Raw genomic sequence first — 18,516 nt, forward strand, 5'->3', positions numbered from 1 at the left:
GACAATCACCTCCCTGTCCCCACTGGCCACCCCTCTTCTGATGGAACCCAGGATACCATTTGCTTTCCGAACCACAATTGTAATAATTTTGTTTCCTAATCTTCCTCTTGCCCTTTCCCAGATTCTTACTTCATTACTGCTCACTCATTTGCTTCTTCCTTTCTGGTTCAGGTGAGAATTCAGATGAAGAGTTCAGCCAAAACCACAAAAGCCTCAAGAAGACTGCTCTAGGCTATTTCTGCGTTCACCTCTTATTCAACTCTTTGCCAACTATGTCCTCTATTATGGAGATCGGTGACAAGTGGCATTTCTCAGGGATCAGTGTTGGGAATGGTATTGTTTAACATCTTTGTAGGCAACGTGGAGAGTGGGATAGTGCACCCTCAGCAAGTTTGCAGACAATACCAAGCTGAGTAATGCTGTCAACACGCTAGAGGGATGATATCCAGAGGGATCTAGACAGGGCCAATGACAAACTCAGGAAGTTCAACAAGGCCAAGTGCAATGTCCCGCATCTAGACTGGAGCAATCTCAAGCACAGATACAGGTTAGGCAGAGAACGTCTTGAGAGCAGCCCTGAGGAGAAGGATTTGGGAGTGCTGATTGATGAGAGATTCAGCATGAGCCAGTAATGTGTGCTTGCAGCCCAGAAGGCCAACTGCATCCTGGGCTGCATCAAGAGAAATGAGACCAGCAAGTCAAGGGAGGTGATTCTGCTCCTGTACTCTGTTTTTGTGAGACCCCATCTGAAGTACTGTGCCCTGCTACGGAGCCCCCAACACAAGAAGGACATGGAGTTGTTGGAGTGGGTCCAGAGAAGGGCCACAAAGATAATCAGAGGGCTGGAGCACCTCCTCTGTGAGGACAGACTGAGAGAGCTGGGGCTCTTCAGCCTGGAGAAGAGGAGGCTCTGATGAGACCTTATAGCAGCCTTCCAGTACCTGAAGGGGCCCTACAGGAAAGCTGGGGAGGGACTTTTTATTAGGGCAGGTAGCAACAGGACAAGGGGAAATAGTTTTAAACTTGAAGAGGGTAGATAGGGTAGATTTAGACTAGAGATTAGGAAGAAATTCGTTATTGTGAGGGTGTTGAGATACTGATGCGCATTGCCCAGTGTGCACGTTGTGAATGCCCCCTCCCTGGAACCATTCAAGACCAGGCAGGATGGGGCTTTGAGCAACCTATTCTAGAAGGATGTGTCCCTGCATATAGCAGGGGGGTTGGAACTAGATGATCTTGAAGTTCCCTTCTAACCCAAACTTGCGATTCTATTATACTTTTTACTTCAGAACAATATGGCAGTAGACGTTAGAGAAGTTTAGTTAGTTTTTGCTCTTTGTTTGGAGATGTAATATAGTGAAAAATCCAGAAAAGTGCTTAAGTCATACCGATTTTTTCAGAGAGATTATCCTCTTCATCCTTCTGGCATATAGTGATCCACTGTGAGTTGCCCCTTCATAATTGCTCAGGAAACACCACAACAGAAATATAAGATGGTGTCATGGTTTTATGATGTTTGATTATCAGTATTCTACATCATAACATCATGTAGTGCACTGGGAATTAAAGAGTTAAGGCTCCAGGTCCAGGTACCTGTCCTGGAAGAGAAGAACTACCACACCCCAGAGGACTGTTTGTTGTTCTGTTATCATTTCTGCTCAGAGGGAAAAGATAAAAGGACCTTCGTAGATCACCTGATGGCCCCTTTTGATCATCTGGCTCATCTCTGTCGTAGGTGCCATCTCAACAGAGCATTAGAGTAAGGCCTTTGACTTTCAGACTGATGATTTAATTTGATGTATTAATTTCAATTCTAATTATATTGTATTACAGTGCATTATCTTGAATTCCAATATCTTATTTAGTAAATCAGTTTGTTTCTCTTCAGATTGCTGCTACTGTACTGTTTTTAGGACCATCTCTCTACCTCCCATTCCCCCCCCCCCCTTTTCCTTTTCGGGGCATGGATCTGTAGGTTCCCCAGCCACGCTAGTCACAAAGCCAGGCTGAACCAGCCCATAAAATATTGAGTTGACAAATGTGATGCTCAGAATGAAAGAAAGTATATAGAGAACTTTAGTTTTCTTGACCTTTCATTTTGCTTCTCCTTGTTTCAGCATAAGGAAAGTGGGAACAAGCATACTGTGGGGAAATAAGATGCTATGAACAAACAGTATTTCCTTGGTAATGTCTTCCATGAGACAACAGGTCTCCACAGGAGCACAATTCCACCCAGAAGTTAAACACATTTTTAAGCACTGTCTATCCAATTGACTGTTGAGGAAGTAATTAAGAGGATCAATACTATTTACTTGTATTTCTTATTAAAGCAGAAATGACATTATTGAATAGTTTATTTCCCTTAAAACAGTAGACTAGATCAAAATTGCTTAAAAACAAGTACAGCTATACAACCTCCCTAGAGCTTTATCACTTTTGTCGAACTAAGGAAGGGAATCATCTCAAATATAGGAAGTCAAATAGATGAAGTTCGGCCAACTCAGAGTCCTCTTTAGTGGGCTCAATTCCACAATCAAGTTGACTTCTTTTTGGAAACAAAACAGATGCTTAGCTTCTGCACAAGGCTGGTAATAATGCCACTGGGTAAAAGGGTGTAAGGGAACCGGCTTCAGCAATGACTTACTCTAGTGTTAATGGATATGAAAATTTCTCCCAATGCTAACACAGAATTGAGCGGTTACAGTAATTATCGATATCCATTCCTTTAAGTTTTTTTTCTGCAAGCAGTAATCAGAAATATATACTTTCTCTGCATGAAACTAATGGATTCATGACTAAGACGACTCATCAACATGATAAGAGATGGTACATCAGGGATATTTCCCTCAGGCTTTAATGCCCAAAAACACTCTCTCAGCCACGTTTCAGCTATAAATGAACTAGAGCAAATTCCAGTGCTGTACAACATCGCCTGTCCAAAGACTTGAGTTCCCACTCCCATTCCAAAATAAAAGAAAGTAAAGAAAAATGCAAAGACTAAACAGGTTTGTTCTCTTCCTCTACCAAAGGAAAGAATATATTTCTGCTCTCTGTGTAAAGCTATTCATAAGCAAAAAAACAGCACTCTCATTTATTGAGGCTTCCATTCAGGTTAGAGCAACCATTTTTTAAACATTAAAGATTCACATCTCCTCCTGTAAGAGAAGCATTAGCATACTACCTTAATGTTACAGGTAAAGATGAAAAAATAACAGTGGAATAGTCTGCATATTACGGCAATATCTTCCTGTCAACTAAAGAATGCCTTTGGTCAGAATTCACAGTATCTACTACAAAATTTTTCCTTCTTTAGGTGTTACCTAGCAAGCTCATTTTTATTGTAATTTTCTTTTTCCCCCCTCCAAAATAAGTGCATTTCTCACTTACCTTTCCCCCCTCCCTCCCCCTCCAAGGACACACATTAAAAAATAAACTGCAATGGCAAAGAATTATGTATATATCACCTTTGAAGGGCACTAGAGTTCAAATCAAATCTTCACAAAACAGAACCCAAGTTCTCTATGGGAAATGCAAACACTTCAAAATTACCAACAGTCAAACTTGTGACCACAGTTTTCCTTTCACAACAAAACCCAAAGAAATTGAAGACGCTTACATGATTTAATATGTCAGCTGCTTAGGGAAGTGCTGGCATACACAGACTTTGTTAAGTATACCCCTCACTTGAGATTACATGTCAAGTACCAAGAGAGCTGTCTGCACTTCCACGGGAAGAAATATCCCCAAAATGCTGTCACTACACCTGAAGCATGTTGTGGAGTCAAAGGAAGCTCCTCTAATATGAGACGAGCAGATTGTAGTACAGATAAAAATGCATGAAGTGGAAAGGCAGAACTGTGACTTTGGATGTGGGAATGACTACAGAAAACAGACCTCAGAAGAAATAGTTGGAAAGGAATAATGGTACCTTTAACTCTCTCTGCCATTTTCTTGCTGGTTCCTAGGCATGTTAAGCCATACCCCACAATGACACAGCAGAGTAGCAGTCCTTTACGTAATTGGATCAGGTAATCAAAGTAGGAAATAGCTAGGAATACTGCCAAGTGATTAGAAGAGAACAAGTTGTAAATTTAAACACCATTTTGATTCATTAATCTCCAACAGCTAAAGACAAACCAAAAGCAAAATTAACATGATCATAAACTAAGCACTCATATCCTGCAGAGAAGAGAGAGCTGAGAGAGAACAAGCTGATCAAAGACACATACTTCATTGTGAGCTGCAAGATTAGTGCTGCTTTGGTGAGCTCACACTTTAGATCCCATTAACTAATTTGTTTTAGAAGCAGGTAGCACCATAATTAATCTTAGCTTCAATTCAAAGTGAAACAAGGGAATGACCTATCCATCTCCAGATGACATTGAACCTTATAATCTGCTGCAAGTTTATGTATAATCTTTTATTGTTGTTGACCAGGTAAAGAACGGTAACTAATTTCACAAACAGATGAGTCACAAGCTTCCAAGATCTCCCTGGGAACACAAGAAGGAGATTTTGTTTTGCTAGCTAGCCTTGATGTACAGTGGCAAGCTGAAGTGATTCCAAATAACCTAGAAAAATCTACTGTGGTTTTTACAACCAGAAACGAAAAGCTAGAAGCCATTAGCAGCAAACCAGGCTGAAAAGGCATATAGTATCCCAATAACTCAGTCCCCTTAAGCCACACTCTCCAAGAAGAGTGCTTCAGCAGAAACAGGATTTACTTAAAATATGAGTGTTTACTGCATTTCTATTTCTGTATAGATTGTTAGGCTAACAAATACCAGAGTTTTGTACAGTTACATCCCTTAATTTGTTGAAATTCATGAAAGAAAAATAAAAAACACTTCAACCACCAATTGTTTAAATCCATCCATCTGAAATGTCTTCAGCAACTCTACCTTTTGCTGTTCACTGCTATCTCTTACCATAACCATATTTATCATCCCACACAGCATGATAGATGGGTAAACCCTGAGAGAATTTGTTACAAGACGTAGCTTTCCAAAATTGAATTAATGTTATAGTAATGCTGATATTTGTCAGGAAGTAAATGCATATTTACATATTACTGCTGACAAAGATCTTTCCCTGATGAAACATGGTACATTACAGAGAAGAAATTTTCCATATATATATATATATATATATATATATATATATATAAGAAAAAAATAATCCAAAGTCTGAATAAAATATTTGTCTGATGAATTATGCAATACTAAAACACTGTCCACTGAATTGAGATTATTTCTACCATAGCAGTCAGTTTCCATATGTTGAAGCAGAAAGGTTAAGGTGCACTTGCTGGTGCACGACTGTCCATGCAAAAACTCCTCCAAATAACTGTTTAAATTCTCACAGAAAGACTAGGATGGGATCACAGCAATCATCACAACCCAACCCCATCTGCCACAAGCAGGGATACCAACTACTAGATCAAGTTGCCAGGGCCCCATCCAACCCAGCTGTGAGTACCACGAGGGACAGGGCATTCACAACCTCTGAGCAGCCTGTTCCAGCACCTCATCACAGTGAAAAATTCCCTTGATATTTAACCTGTGTCCTCTCTTTTGGTTTACAACCATTCCCTCTGGAAACAGACAAAACATTTAGCAGGAGACAGAAACATGCCAGCAATGGGTTAACTAAAAAGTGCAATAGGGCATCCCCTGTTCCAAGACACACATCTCCCCCTCCCACTGCAGTCTCCCCCCGGCTTTTATTCTCTCCTAGGGTCTGCAAGATTTTTTTCCCCCCACTTACACGCTGCACTTGGTCAGCATGTGACACAGAGCTCAAGTGTAACACCTGCTTGCAAGCTCAATCACTTACAAAACAAGATAAACTGGCAAGGTCAGTTCTCTACAAAAAAAGATAAACAGCTGTAGCCACATATACAGCCTCCCTTAAAACTGTCACACAGCCCGTGATTCTAGTCACATAGGCATCCAGTTGTGTTCTCTCCCAGAATCCTTTGTTTCACCTCGGGATCACTCTTCGGTCAGAACCTCTAGGTCCCTGACACACCTCAGCAAAGTCACTCTCAAGGAGTTCTTTTTCCAGTCTGCATACATATCTAGGATTACCCTGATCCAAGTGCTAAACAATGTACTTTGCTTTGTCAAACCTTGTTAGGTTCTTGTGGGTTTACCTTTCAAGTTTATCAAGGTCTATCTAAATGACATCCCTTCTTTCTGCCACATCAACTATACCACTCACCTTTGCGTCATCAGCAAAGTTGCTGAGGGTGCACTCAATCACATCATCTACATCACCAATAAGGACACTGGACCTTATTATCCGTCCCAAGATAGACCCTTAGGACACTGCTTGCCACCAGCCTCCACCTGGACATAGAGCCATTGACCATAATCTTCTGGCTGCAACTTTCCAACCAGTTCCTTATCCACCAAGTAGTCCAACCTTGAAATTTATATCCATCCATTTTAGAGATAAGAATGTGGTGTGGGACCATATCAAAGGCCTTGTAGGAGTCCAGGTACACAGTATCAGTTGCCTTCCCTTTGCCCATCACTTCATCATAGAAGTTCACACAGATTGGTCAGGCATTACATTCCCCAGTGAAAAGTGAAATAATGCTGGCTGTCACAGACTATCTGCTCATCCCTCATGCACCCTAACATGTCTTCTGGGAGGACTTGTTCCAAGACCTTCCCCAGCACAGAGGTGGCCTGTAGTTTCCTGGGTCTTACTTTCTCCCTTATAAAGGAAGTGATGTTTCCTTTTTTCCAGTCACCATTTTTCACCTCATTTTTCTTCAGTGATCAACACACTAGAAAAAAAACACACTAGAAAAAAACATCAAGCAATTCACCAACTAAAATTTAAATTAAGGGCACATAGATGAAAATCTTTCTGAAGAAAGATATCTTTTTATGGGTTGCAGCACATAAACTACTTACGGGAAGCTGATAAAAAGCTGCAAGACTAAGGAAAGAGAGTAAATCATAACTTTTCACTCACAGATATGTATTGCTTGATACCATCATCACACAACTCTAGCTTTGCTCTTCCTCACAGATATCAACTCTTCATAGACATCTCATTTAGTAAAAGAATTATCTCCAAACAAATGTGTACAATCATCAATAGATCAGCTGATAGATGGTACGTGTTGAAAGACGGATCTAAGCATATAAACGCTCCCATATCCAGAAATGAGAGTTCACCTTCTAAAACTAGCATTGTAATATTTGACTGCAGTAATACTTACACATAATCCTGTTTTGCTGTCCTCCAAATGATAAACTGTCAAGCCATCTTCCTAATACGGGAACATTGAGTACTTGACAAGAAGTTGTCTTCAACTACACATTTGCAAGTATGCTGTGTAGAGCAGATATGCACACCTGGATGCATACAATTCACTAGATACAAAATAGAAGAAGGAGAATCAAAGCAGAGTAATTTGTAGGGAGAGCTAATAGTTTTTCAACTTACGTACTGGAAAAGGATGCAAGCTTCTGTGTATGCTGTCTCCCGAGGATGCACTAACCTAACTAATAGAATCCTTAGACTTGGAAAGGACTTCTGAAGTCCATCTAGTTCAATTCCCCTGCAATGCACAGAGACACCACAGCCAGATCAGGTTGCCCAGGGCCTGATCCAGACTTGCCTTGAAAGTCTACAGGGACAACCACATCACTAGAACAGATCGCCTCACCACCTTCACTGTAAAAGATTTTTTTCTTTATATCTAACCTAAATCTACCCTCTCTATGCTTGAAACCATTTCCCCTTGTTCTATCACCACAGACCCTGATAAAGAGTCTGTCCCCTTCTTTCCTGTTGCTCCCTGTTAGACATCAACAGGCCGCTCTCAGGTCACCTCACAGCTTCTCTTCTCCATGCTGAACCCAGCTCTCTCAGCCTGTCCTCATAGGAGAGGTGTTCCATTCTGTGGAGCATCTTCGTAGCCATTCTCTGGACGCTCTCCAAGAGGCCCACATCTCTCCTGTACTGAGCACTCCACACCTGGACACAGTGCTCCAGGTGAGGTCTCACAGCACAGAGCAGAGAGGCAGGATCCCCTCCCTCAGCCTGCTGGGAGGCTCTGGGCTGGGAGGGCACACTGCTGGCTCGTGTCCAGCTTCCCATCCACCAGTACCCCCAGATCCTTTTCAGCAGGGCTGTGCTTCATCTTTTTATCTCCCAGTTTGTACTGGTAATGGGATTTGCCTCACCCCATGTGCAAGATCTTGCATTTGACTTCATTGAACCTCATGATGTTCACCTGGGTCCACTATTCAAGCCTGTGTAGGTCCCTCTGGATAGCATCCTGTCCCACTGGTGTGTCGACTGCATCCCTACAGCTTGGACTTAATCCCGCAGTCCATTCTTTGTCTATCAAGCAGTCCACCCATCAAATCCCTATCTTTCCAATCTGGAGAGAAGGATGTTGTGGGGTACCATATCAAAGACCTTACTGAACTTGAGATAAGAGCCACTGATGTCATTGCCCTTGTCCATTGAGGCAGTGTCAGTAATCCAGAGCGAGTAATCCAGGCTGTTATTGTTGCAAGTCAAGTAGAGATTTATCTTTGTTCAAATCTTGTATGGCTACCCTCAATTATAGCAATATGTACTTCTGTCTAGGAGAATAATCACAACAACCTAGATCAGAGAATATTATTATGGAGCTGCTATATGAGTTTAAGTGGGAAGAGTCTTATCTGTGGAAGATACAGAATTTCACTGGCAGCTACTGAAAGCATCACCTCATCTTCTTCTCTCCCTACAGTCTATTGTCACTCCTCCATTTTTATCAGTAGTTCTGACTACATGACCATAGAGTTGATCTGATTTATCTAGTGAAAAAGAACAACTTCAAAGATTATCTTAATTTGCATGAATTGTATGCCAAGTGAAAAGCTGGTTAACTGTACTTCAAATGAAAAAATATTCTTTATAAGGGAAAAATGGCAAGATTATCACCTTCTACTGAAAAAGCACACTTCTAAACAAGCATCCCCAGTGGAACGTGGAGGCTGTAGACAAAAAGGAATATGAAATAATAACAGCAAAACCTATACTTAGCACCTAGCTACTTTTCATTAGCCATTCACATTTACACCATAAAACTCTAAGAGTAACTAGAATGTAGCTTCCCATAAGTAGGTTCTACAACGTAGAACGCTATCATTGATTTAACACAAATGATACAAGAGCTACAGACCAGAATGCATGAAAACACACAGTTTATGTATAACTATTTATTATGATGCACTTCACCAAGAAGTTGGTAACAATCTCTCATAAAATAGGAATACCAAAACACATCTTTATTTGCCTGATAGAGAGCACTTTCGCTTTTAGAGCAGACCAGCAATTAAAAGTAAAGAAACTAACATAAACAAAAAAGCCATCTGTAACACAATGGAAAGCGCAACAAGACAGCAGAACAGCAAGATCCCAGATTACAGCAAGGAAGGATCTGCTCAAAAACATAACAGAAAAAAAAGAGAAAAAAAAACCACTTATCTTTAAACGTCCTAGAATGTCCTCAGGTGTAGGGGAAATGATGAGATACCCTCATCAATTGCCAACTGTTAATTGAGGTCTGGGAAGGGATGCATCCTGGCTCTGCCCCTTCTCTCACTCAGGCATACTGTGTGCTCCTGAGCTCCCCTGGGACAGCCCTGCCTTCCCAATCACTCAATCGCAGGTTCAGGTCGTGACTTAGCATTTCCACTACGCCATCCTATATTACTGTAAGAAAACAGATTCTGTTTTTCTAACACCCCATCTGGATAACTTGTACACATAGCAGAAGAAAACATTTGACAAGCTGCTGCTTCCTTCTGCCTGGACGCACCAAACCGCGGCACAGCCTGTGTTTCTCAGACACCGATCGCTTTTCTCTTGATCAGTCTACGTGCTTTCAGTAGTCAAATTCAGCTTGATTAACCACCATTTGCATTTAACACGAGAGTTTTTCTTCCCTGTTACACCTGAAGAAAAACCCGACGCCCCGTTAAGCGTTACAGGCGAGTTAGCGAAAGGTGCCACGTCTCACTCAGCGGCCTTCCCGCAGCCGCTAAGCGGAGCTCCAGAGCAGAAGCAGTGCAGGTTCAGCTCGCAGACGAGGTGCGGCCCGGCCGTGGGGGCGTGCCCCGCGCCAAGCCCCGCCCGCTGGTGAGCGGGAAGGAGGCGCGGGCGGCGCGCGGCATAGGAGGGAGCGGGGCGCGGGCTGCGGTGGGTTCGGCAGCGCGGTGTGCGGCGTGCGCCATGAGGGAGACGGGCGGGTGAGGCGGCGGCGGGACTCTTGGGCCGTTCCTCCTCTTCCCCGCGCCTTTCTTTGAAGCTTGTTTTTCGCCGCGGTCTTTGATGCCTTGTGTGAGGGGCTGATGGGTGGGAAAGCTGCCTGGTTCGGGGAGGCCCTCTAAAAGCGTAGGAGAACCCCCTGTGAGGGGCGCGAAGGGCGGTAGAGTGGGTTAAGGGCTCCGTGAGGTTAAAAAAAAGGAAAAAGAAGTGAGTTGGTGTTGTTAGTCCCGGATCCGTGTGGCTCGGGGAATGGATTGCTTTAAGTTACGTTCCTGGGTAAAACTAGAGCCTACCAGAAGGGATCATTGGAGCAAGGGTGTGTGGTGTGTCTGAGTGGTGTCGCTCTTCGCGTTGTTCTCCGAAGGAAGCGCTGGGGCAGGCTGTGCGCTCCTGTTCGCTGATGAGCTGCCGGTGTGTTTTTGCTTAGGTGTGATGCGCAGCAAACAGTAGAAGCAACACAGGCTTTTCTTCTGTCTCCTGTGAGAATGGTGTCATGAGAAGAATGATATTCATTATGGTTGCCCTCACTTATAAGCTGGAAGTTGGCAAAGTCTCTGAGCTTTTTAAAAACATAGTAGCAGACACTTCATTTGAGAAACAAGGCCACGAGAAGGAGGGAAAGAGTTTAAAAAAAAAAAAAAAGCCACCAGAAAGCATCCACAACTAAAAGCTGCAGCTACAGTTAGATAAAGCTACACTGAGATAAATCCTTCTTCCCTCAGTAGAGGAGTGAAGACAACGATTAAAAATTTAAAAGCAAGCAATCAGTTTCTATGGCTCCTTTAGGTCAGCCACTGAAATTGTCTTGTGGGTCTTCCCATGTCAGCTGAACGTATTGGGTACCGTAATGTTTTCACAACTTGTTGACTAACCCAGCTGATATTTTATATATATAATATAAATGTCTGTGCATGTACAGCTAAGACTTCTGAACTATAGAAGTTGGACATTGTTAAGAGCACAAGGCTCTGCATAAGCTGCAGATTGGTTGATAGTTTTCATTCATGTTCTTCCCTGAACAAAATAAGGGAGCACTGAATCTTCAGCATCGACTCTGTTGAGTAGACCATGCCATTTTCTGTCCTCCTTTACACTGAAGTGTAATACCCTTTCAGCATCAGTAGAAGCATGGCAAATCTGTTTTTTTTCTATCTTGCAGTTTGCTATTGTGGTATCATGCTTCAATGTGACTACAAGGAGCTTGCCATAAATTGTTTTGATTAATGTTAGCAGGAATCTGGTGGGAGTAGCTTAAGTTAAACAGTGTGAAACAGAAGTGTATCTAGAGCTTCTGCTGTAGACAGGGTTGCCCTTAATGGATATCAGATCTTATTTCCTAGTGATTTGTTCTGTTTACGACGATCCATATAAAATGCATTGTCGAAGTAACTTAGGATGTATTTAATATTCATAATTGTGGTTTCTTTAATGGTTTTGACTCTCAGTATTAATAACTTAACACTTGCAATCAGAGCACCTTAAAAACTCATCTAAATGGTTTTCTTATCAATATTAATGGTGAGCAGAAATTGATTTGGAAACCTGTAAGGTGGAAGATATTAGTGAGGTTTTGGTTTGTTTCTTTTTGTATATTTTACTTCTGTGACGTCTTCAGTATTTTTTTTTCTCCCATAGTACTTCTATGCTGCAGAACCAGCCACACAGGCACTATGGAATTACCTCTCCAATTAGCTTGGCTCCTCCAAAGGATGTAGATTATATTCATACTCAGAAGCTAGTTGAAGCAATGGAGTCATTTGGAGTATTTGAAGATGAGGAGGAATTGAATCACAGGTATAAGAACACAAATATTAGTTAATCTCTTGATTTTTTTTTTTTTTTTTTTTTTTTTTTTGAGAACAGATTTAATGTGAGTTTTATTTGCAGGCTGGTGGTTCTTTGTAAACTGAATAACTTGGTCAAAGAATGGATTTTTGAACTTGGTGAGAGCAAGGTAGGAATTCTTATTATGCTCTTATTGAAAAATCTGAAGCCTCATTGTTTCTATTGATGTCACACTACTGACTTATGCTAAACTTACATCTTTACTCTTAAGTGTCAAGCAGAGCTATGGTAACTGGCACTGAAATATGGTGGAAAAGATTATTCATATCAAGATCTTGAAGTCTTTGAGGCAGTGAATAAACTTGTGAAGCAGCTGTATCAATTGGTTGTAGCAGTTAACAAAGATGAACGTTTTTGGGGAGTCAAATGGAAGTTAAATGGGCACCAATTTTTGCCCCAAACAGCTTGAAGATCTCAATCTAATATGAAATCATGCTAGACTTGCCTATTGTATAAGATAATGTTAATTAAAATGCTTCTTCTGCGGGAAAGGCTAATAGTAGGTCTTAATTTGTATAAAAATAATTAAAGGACTGCTGCATTGCTCATGCTTTTTTGAGTTGCAAGTGCTTACTTTAGAAAAAAAAAGTATTAGTCTGTTGGAGACTTGACTGACAACGCAGTACAGGAGTGGAAAGCCACGTTTAAGGATGTATTCAAAGTAACTCATTCTAATTAAACTTGCACATACTTCAGTAAGTATTATATTCTAAAGAGAACTTACTTCTACCTGCAGAACCTTCCCCCTTCGGTGGTAGAAAATGTTGGTGGCAGAATATTTACGTTTGGTTCTTACAGGCTTGGAGTACACACCAAAGGTAAAGTTCTAATTATTTGATCGTAGTTCTAATGATTGATAGTGGCTACCAACAGTAATAGGAGAAATTGAATCTCTCTGCAGGTGCTGACATAGATGCTCTTTGTGTTGCTCCTAGACATGTGGAAAGATCAGATTTCTTTCAGTCATTCTTTGAAAAACTAAAGCATCAGGAAGAGATAAAAAATCTAAGAGTAAGTAAGCTCTTCCTCATAGACTGTGTTACTTCTACAAATAGGAACAGTTGTGTTTGATATTCACATTAGTAGTGAATGTATTTCAAGTTCTTGACCATTATAAACAATGTTTTTTTGTGGTGTGAAGATGTTGAAGCCAAGCTTTTGGTTCCTTTCCCCAGTGGCTGTACATAATGGGGATATTTGTGGTACACTTGTCCATATACCCAGCTTTAGCAAACACTGAATTTGCCACTAAGGGTTTTGCTTTAATTTTAGATGCTGCAAGGGGCTTGGAAATGAGGTTATTACTTGCATGTAGAAAGCAGAAGGGTCAGCTTAAATTTAAGGTAGATGAATATGATGTAGAAAGGCTTCTGTCAGTACTTCATAGGGCTGGATTTGCTTCAGTATTTTCAAATCATTTGTCTCCTTTTCTGGGTACTTAGCTTGAGATTTTGCAGCAGTGATGCATATGGACAGCTCTATCTAACGCTCATGGGGGCACATGTAAGCGTATGTACACATTGCTGCTTTGTAAAATCACTTCCAGAATGTTGCATGTCTTACGTATAAAGCTGAACTCCTGACCTGCCAACTTCTGAGCAGGGTTAATACCATCTTCCTTGGGGGAGGGAAGTGAAAATACTACAAATGTTATTCTAATCAAGGCCTTAAGGTATGTATTACTCAAGTATCTAGGGAAGGTGTTGTGCCATGATGGTGTGTATCTTCTATAGGAGGTGAAAGATCTTCAGACTTCTGTCTGTATGGCTAATCAACACAGATACGATCTTTACTTAAAATATCATGATACTATTTCACAGCTAAGCTGTAAAAACTTATTTTTAAAAACAGCTGTTTGCTTTGGCAGATCTAGTGGATAATACCAAAGGTGCTTCTAGAACAGCCATTTAGCATTGATTGTCACCAGAGTTAAATCTTTGACATCAGCTTGTGCTTCACTTGTTGAGTTAGTGATTCCTGGTACTAAGTCTCCAAGAAGTCCATGTTTTTGAGTGCTGTAATAAGATTTGAAGGATATTTCGGGTCATTATTTTGAGACGAGAAGTGAATGTGTGAACGCTTTTGAGAAGGTGGGGAATTTTGCCCTTATGAGTTCTACTCTGGTGCTAGCCTTTGGTCTCCACTGTAGGCCAGCAGTCACATGGCCTTTTGCTGAGCAGAGGTTAGTTTGCTTTGCACTGGTCACTTTCCCTGCAGGCTGCTGGATGTTTTCTTACCTATTTTTTTATATTTTAGATTTTAATCAAATATTTCATGCATCCTTTTATTTTCATGTCACTTGTTTTGTTTGCAGGATGCCTAAATTGCTTATCCCTAGATGTAGCAGTCTTACCTGAATGCTGCTTGCAGTCTGACTCTAGCTAAACATAGAAGGAAGAAGAGGCTTTGTTCCTGTGGGGGGCAGGCACTAGGCACCTGGAATGGCTGTCCTTCAGTTGTTTCTCCTAGAAACATGAGCTAATAAGCATAGCTCTTATGCTTACATTAAGATTGGAGGCTATGCTTGTTCATTCTTGTCTGCTCTGTTCTTAAAAACAAATTCAAGTTGTAAGCTTTCTAATCTTTATTATAAGTTGACATTTTTCTTGGAAAAAGTCAGTTGAGTCAGTTTGATCAAAGTCAGTTTGAGTCAGTTGAGGCCAAGCTTCTTATTTAACAAAAGTGCTAGCATATGTGGCCTCCTGCTTTAAGTTATGGGGACAGTCTATGCGATAGTTTTTTTGCTGTCCAAACCTTAGGAATGGAAAAGTGCTTCCCTACCTTAGTTTTCCTCTGGCAGTCACATTGGAAAAACTTCATATGTATAAGCAATGAGCTTAAATAACTTTAGTATCAGTACAATACTGCCTGCAGCTTATCCAATTTTGTTGGTTCAGAGGCAACTCAGTACTTATATGAGTACTATAAATTCTTTATTTCTTCGTAGTCTGAGGAAAATGACAAAGTAGCAAAAGGGGTTTTTAATTATCCTCTCCTTCCTAGGCAGTAGAAGATGCATATGTACCTGTTGTTAAGTTTGAGTTTGATGGCATCGAGGTAAGAATTCTTTTTTGTCCTTTGCAATAGGATAACTTAGCATCATCACAGGTCTCTGAAAATTATACCAGGGTTTTGGTACCTTAGGGTTTTTAGAAAGCTGTAGGAGAACAGCTGTACCACAATCCAGGGGAAGACATTACAGCTGAAATGGAGTTTGGAGAAAAGTAAGTCCTTAGGAAGCCTGGCACACATGAGAAAATCAAGGATGTTTTGTTCTAGATGTGTGCTGTAGGCCAGGTTTGCCTGCTTGAATTATTTCCATCTCACAAGGACTGTGCAGACTGGAAATAAAGGCTAAGGCTTTGCTAATTCTTCTTGGCTGTGACAAGCTAGCTTTCTTCAAAAGGCTGCGTGTTGTGTATTTCACTGTATGAGTTGTGGGCACAGTAATAAACATGCTATTGCAAGTGGGGGGGAAAAAAGTAACAAATAAATGCAACAGGACAAAATGAGGAAGTATTTGCTTGATTTCTGCCTACCTTTGTTGGTTGTAGGAATCCTTGTATCTTGAGTAAATGTTTTCCATTAAATGAAGGCAGGTGTGTGTTGAAGTACCCAAGCATGTTACTGCTTGATATCACTATCATTAAATAATAGTTTTTTATCATCTTCTCGTGGCTTTTGTCATGTAAAGACATTTTCTTAACTTAGGTTGTACTAAATAACATAGGCTCAGAAGGGGTTACCACACATAGTGCTGTCTGCTGTAGTTGAGGTCATAGAGTTAAGGTGCAACTTTGCTTTTTAAAGGGAAATCTAAGTTCAGAGTCTTAAAACACCCCCCCCAAAAAAAAAATCAAAAAAACCCCAAAAATCTATCCCAAACTCTTTTATGTAAGCTAGAAAGAAGTGATGCATTGTAGAATTTGTAAATAAGCTTCAAGCAACTTTTTTGTTTGATACTTCTTTAAGATTGATCTCGTGTTTGCAAGACTGCCTGTGCAAACTGTTTCTGATAATCTTGATCTCAGAGATGACTCACGTCTCAGAAGCCTGGATATAAGATGTATACGGAGCCTAAATGGTAAGTGTGTTCGTGCATCTTCAGAAAGAAGGTGCTACTAAAACTGGTATGGAACGCATGTTACTTCATCCAAGTGTCTGTGTGAGATGCAGAAACTGATCTCAGTATACCTAAAATCTGAGGGGGTGACGGTGGGCTTTAAATTTAAATGCTTTCCTTAGTAGTGAGTAGGTAAGCCTGTATCTTCTGTTCCATTGGTTGTGATGTGCGTTCTTACAGTGTACCACAGGGTTTCTCCAAGTGAATAAGTGAAGCACTTGATAGAGAAAGAGGCATTGTGATTACTAAAAATAAAGATATTGAGGATACCTGAATCCTCACCAATACCAACAGATATAGCTGTTGAAAGAAAGCTAGCTTTCAGAATAAGTGTAGAAAGGCCATATTAAAATTTACTGGCTGGAGTTTTTTTGTTTTGTGTTTTTTTTTTTTTTGTTTTGTGTTTTTTTTTTTTTTTTTTTTTTTTTTTAAGTTCAGTTGTATCAGTTATCCAAAGTGATCCTGAATGTTAGGTGTAATCCAGGTAATGCAAAACAAGTGATCCAGAGTTGTTTTTAGACTTGAGTATTAAGTTGTAAGCAATTGATCCAAAATAACAAAATCATGTGATACATATGAATTGTATCAAACATGAAATGGACCTGTAGCTGTTACTGCAAACTTTGATACTTAACTTTTTTTTTTTTATTTTTTTTTTACAGGGTGCAGAGTTACTGATGAAATATTGCATCTAGTACCAAATAAAGAGAACTTCCAGCTCACACTCCGTGCAATTAAACTGTGGGCAAAACGTGAGCAATGTGATTTTATGATCTTTGAAATGTTTGGGGGAGCTTCATGCTGGAAAGGAAGTTAAAGATCATTAGAAATACTTCAGACAATTCTTTTAAATGTTAGTTGGTTTTTTTTCTGGGCAATAGACATAACAAGATAAGATTCTTATTGGGAACCTGACTACAAATGGTAAAAAGGAAGCCAAGTTTATCCAGAATCCTTGATAAATAGTGAATTGGGAAATATCTTATTATCTTATGGGAATGTAGTTAAAGCAAGTGCTGGAACAATGGCAGAACTTTTGTTTGTTTGTTTGTTTGTTTTTTGTACCTCTTCACCCTCCTGGAAAAGAAATCAGGGCAAAACAATATCTGTAACAGTACAAGCAGATTTCAGAGCAGTAATATTTTGGGAAATGGTGTAGTAATGATTATTTATCAATGTAAGAACCAACACTTCTTAGCTGCTTTTTTTTTTTTTTTCTGTGCTACATGGTCTTGTGAAGTCTGTGCTGTAAATTTGAAGGGATGTAAGAATAGGCTAACTGCAAAGTATCCTTTCTAGGACGTGGTATTTATTCCAACATGCTGGGATTTCTTGGTGGGGTTTCTTGGGCAATGCTAGTAGCAAGAACGTGTCAACTCCATCCAAATGCATTGGCTTCTACTCTTGTGAACAAGTTCTTCTTGATTTTTTCAAAATGGTAAGAGCTATTGCTTATGCCAGTTACGGTCTATAACGTAGTAACCTTTTTAAAGCTAGTTCCTTAAAAATGGTATTAACAACATTCAGTCCTAGCCTGAATTACATGTCTGAGTTTTAAAATGGGCAGTTGTTTATCAGTTAATGGGTTATCTTTTATAGGGAATGGCCAAATCCTGTACTGCTGAAACAACCTGAAGAGAATAATCTTAATTTACCAGTATGGGATCCTAGGGTATGCAGAAATTAAATACAAAAGCCTTAAAACTTTCTTGTGGATTAAACTGATGCTGAACAGAACTATTTTAACACCTTAGGTCAACCCATCAGACAGGTACCATGTAATGCCAATCATCACCCCAGCCTACCCACAGCAGAACTCTACATACAATGTATCTACATCAACACGAGCTGTAGTGGTAGAGGAGCTCAAACATGGTAAAAATAAAGTTCTTTCTGTGCTTATTAACTGATTTAAAAAGTATAATGTTTACTGTGTGGAAGCATTATTTGAGTTGGTTATGTTTCATGAACCTGCTCCTTCAGGTAGGATGGACCACAGGGAAAAGATCTTGAATTGCTGACCAACCCAGTTTTACAACAAAACATTGTAGTATGCTTGCTTTGTGTCAAGGGAATTCTTGCTTTTCATCTATTAATGTTCAAAACTTTTATCTTGTAGAGTTTATATCGTGTTTTTATCATATTTTTGCAATGTCAACTGTAGGTCTTGCAGTTACAAATGAGATTCTCCAAGGAAAGTCAGATTGGCCAAAGCTCTTTGAACAACCAAACTTCTTTCAGAAATACAAGTATGTATGAAA

At 40.2% G+C, this 18,516-nt stretch overlaps 1 protein-coding gene across 6 annotated transcripts in view; it reads left to right on the plus strand.

Annotated features, from left to right (window-relative positions):
- The first annotated feature begins 10,023 nt into the window (after positions 1-10,023).
- PAPOLG (poly(A) polymerase gamma) overlaps positions 10,024-18,516 on the plus strand; it is a 31,588-nt gene continuing 23,095 nt past the window's right edge. For 3 of the 6 annotated variants that reach the window (XM_048937684.1, XM_048937688.1, XM_048937682.1), the window contains exons 1-12: positions 10,165-10,268; positions 11,923-12,081; positions 12,175-12,241; positions 12,869-12,950; positions 13,034-13,143; positions 15,136-15,189; positions 16,105-16,216; positions 16,918-17,007; positions 17,555-17,693; positions 17,855-17,927; positions 18,010-18,130; positions 18,420-18,504. In XM_048937684.1, coding sequence (XP_048793641.1) covers positions 10,252-10,268; positions 11,923-12,081; positions 12,175-12,241; positions 12,869-12,950; positions 13,034-13,143; positions 15,136-15,189; positions 16,105-16,216; positions 16,918-17,007; positions 17,555-17,693; positions 17,855-17,927; positions 18,010-18,130; positions 18,420-18,504 — 1,109 coding nt within the window. In that variant the 5' untranslated portion in view covers positions 10,165-10,251. Of the gene's footprint in view, positions 10,269-11,922; positions 12,082-12,174; positions 12,242-12,868; positions 12,951-13,033; positions 13,144-15,135; positions 15,190-16,104; positions 16,217-16,917; positions 17,008-17,554; positions 17,694-17,854; positions 17,928-18,009; positions 18,131-18,419; positions 18,505-18,516 lie in introns of all 6 variants that reach the window. The other 3 variants (XM_048937687.1, XM_048937686.1, XM_048937685.1) reach the window with 3 other exon arrangements.

The sequence above is a fragment of the Lagopus muta genome, chromosome 2, assembly GCF_023343835.1.
Source record: "Lagopus muta isolate bLagMut1 chromosome 2, bLagMut1 primary, whole genome shotgun sequence".
Lineage (NCBI taxonomy): Eukaryota > Metazoa > Chordata > Aves > Galliformes > Phasianidae > Lagopus > Lagopus muta.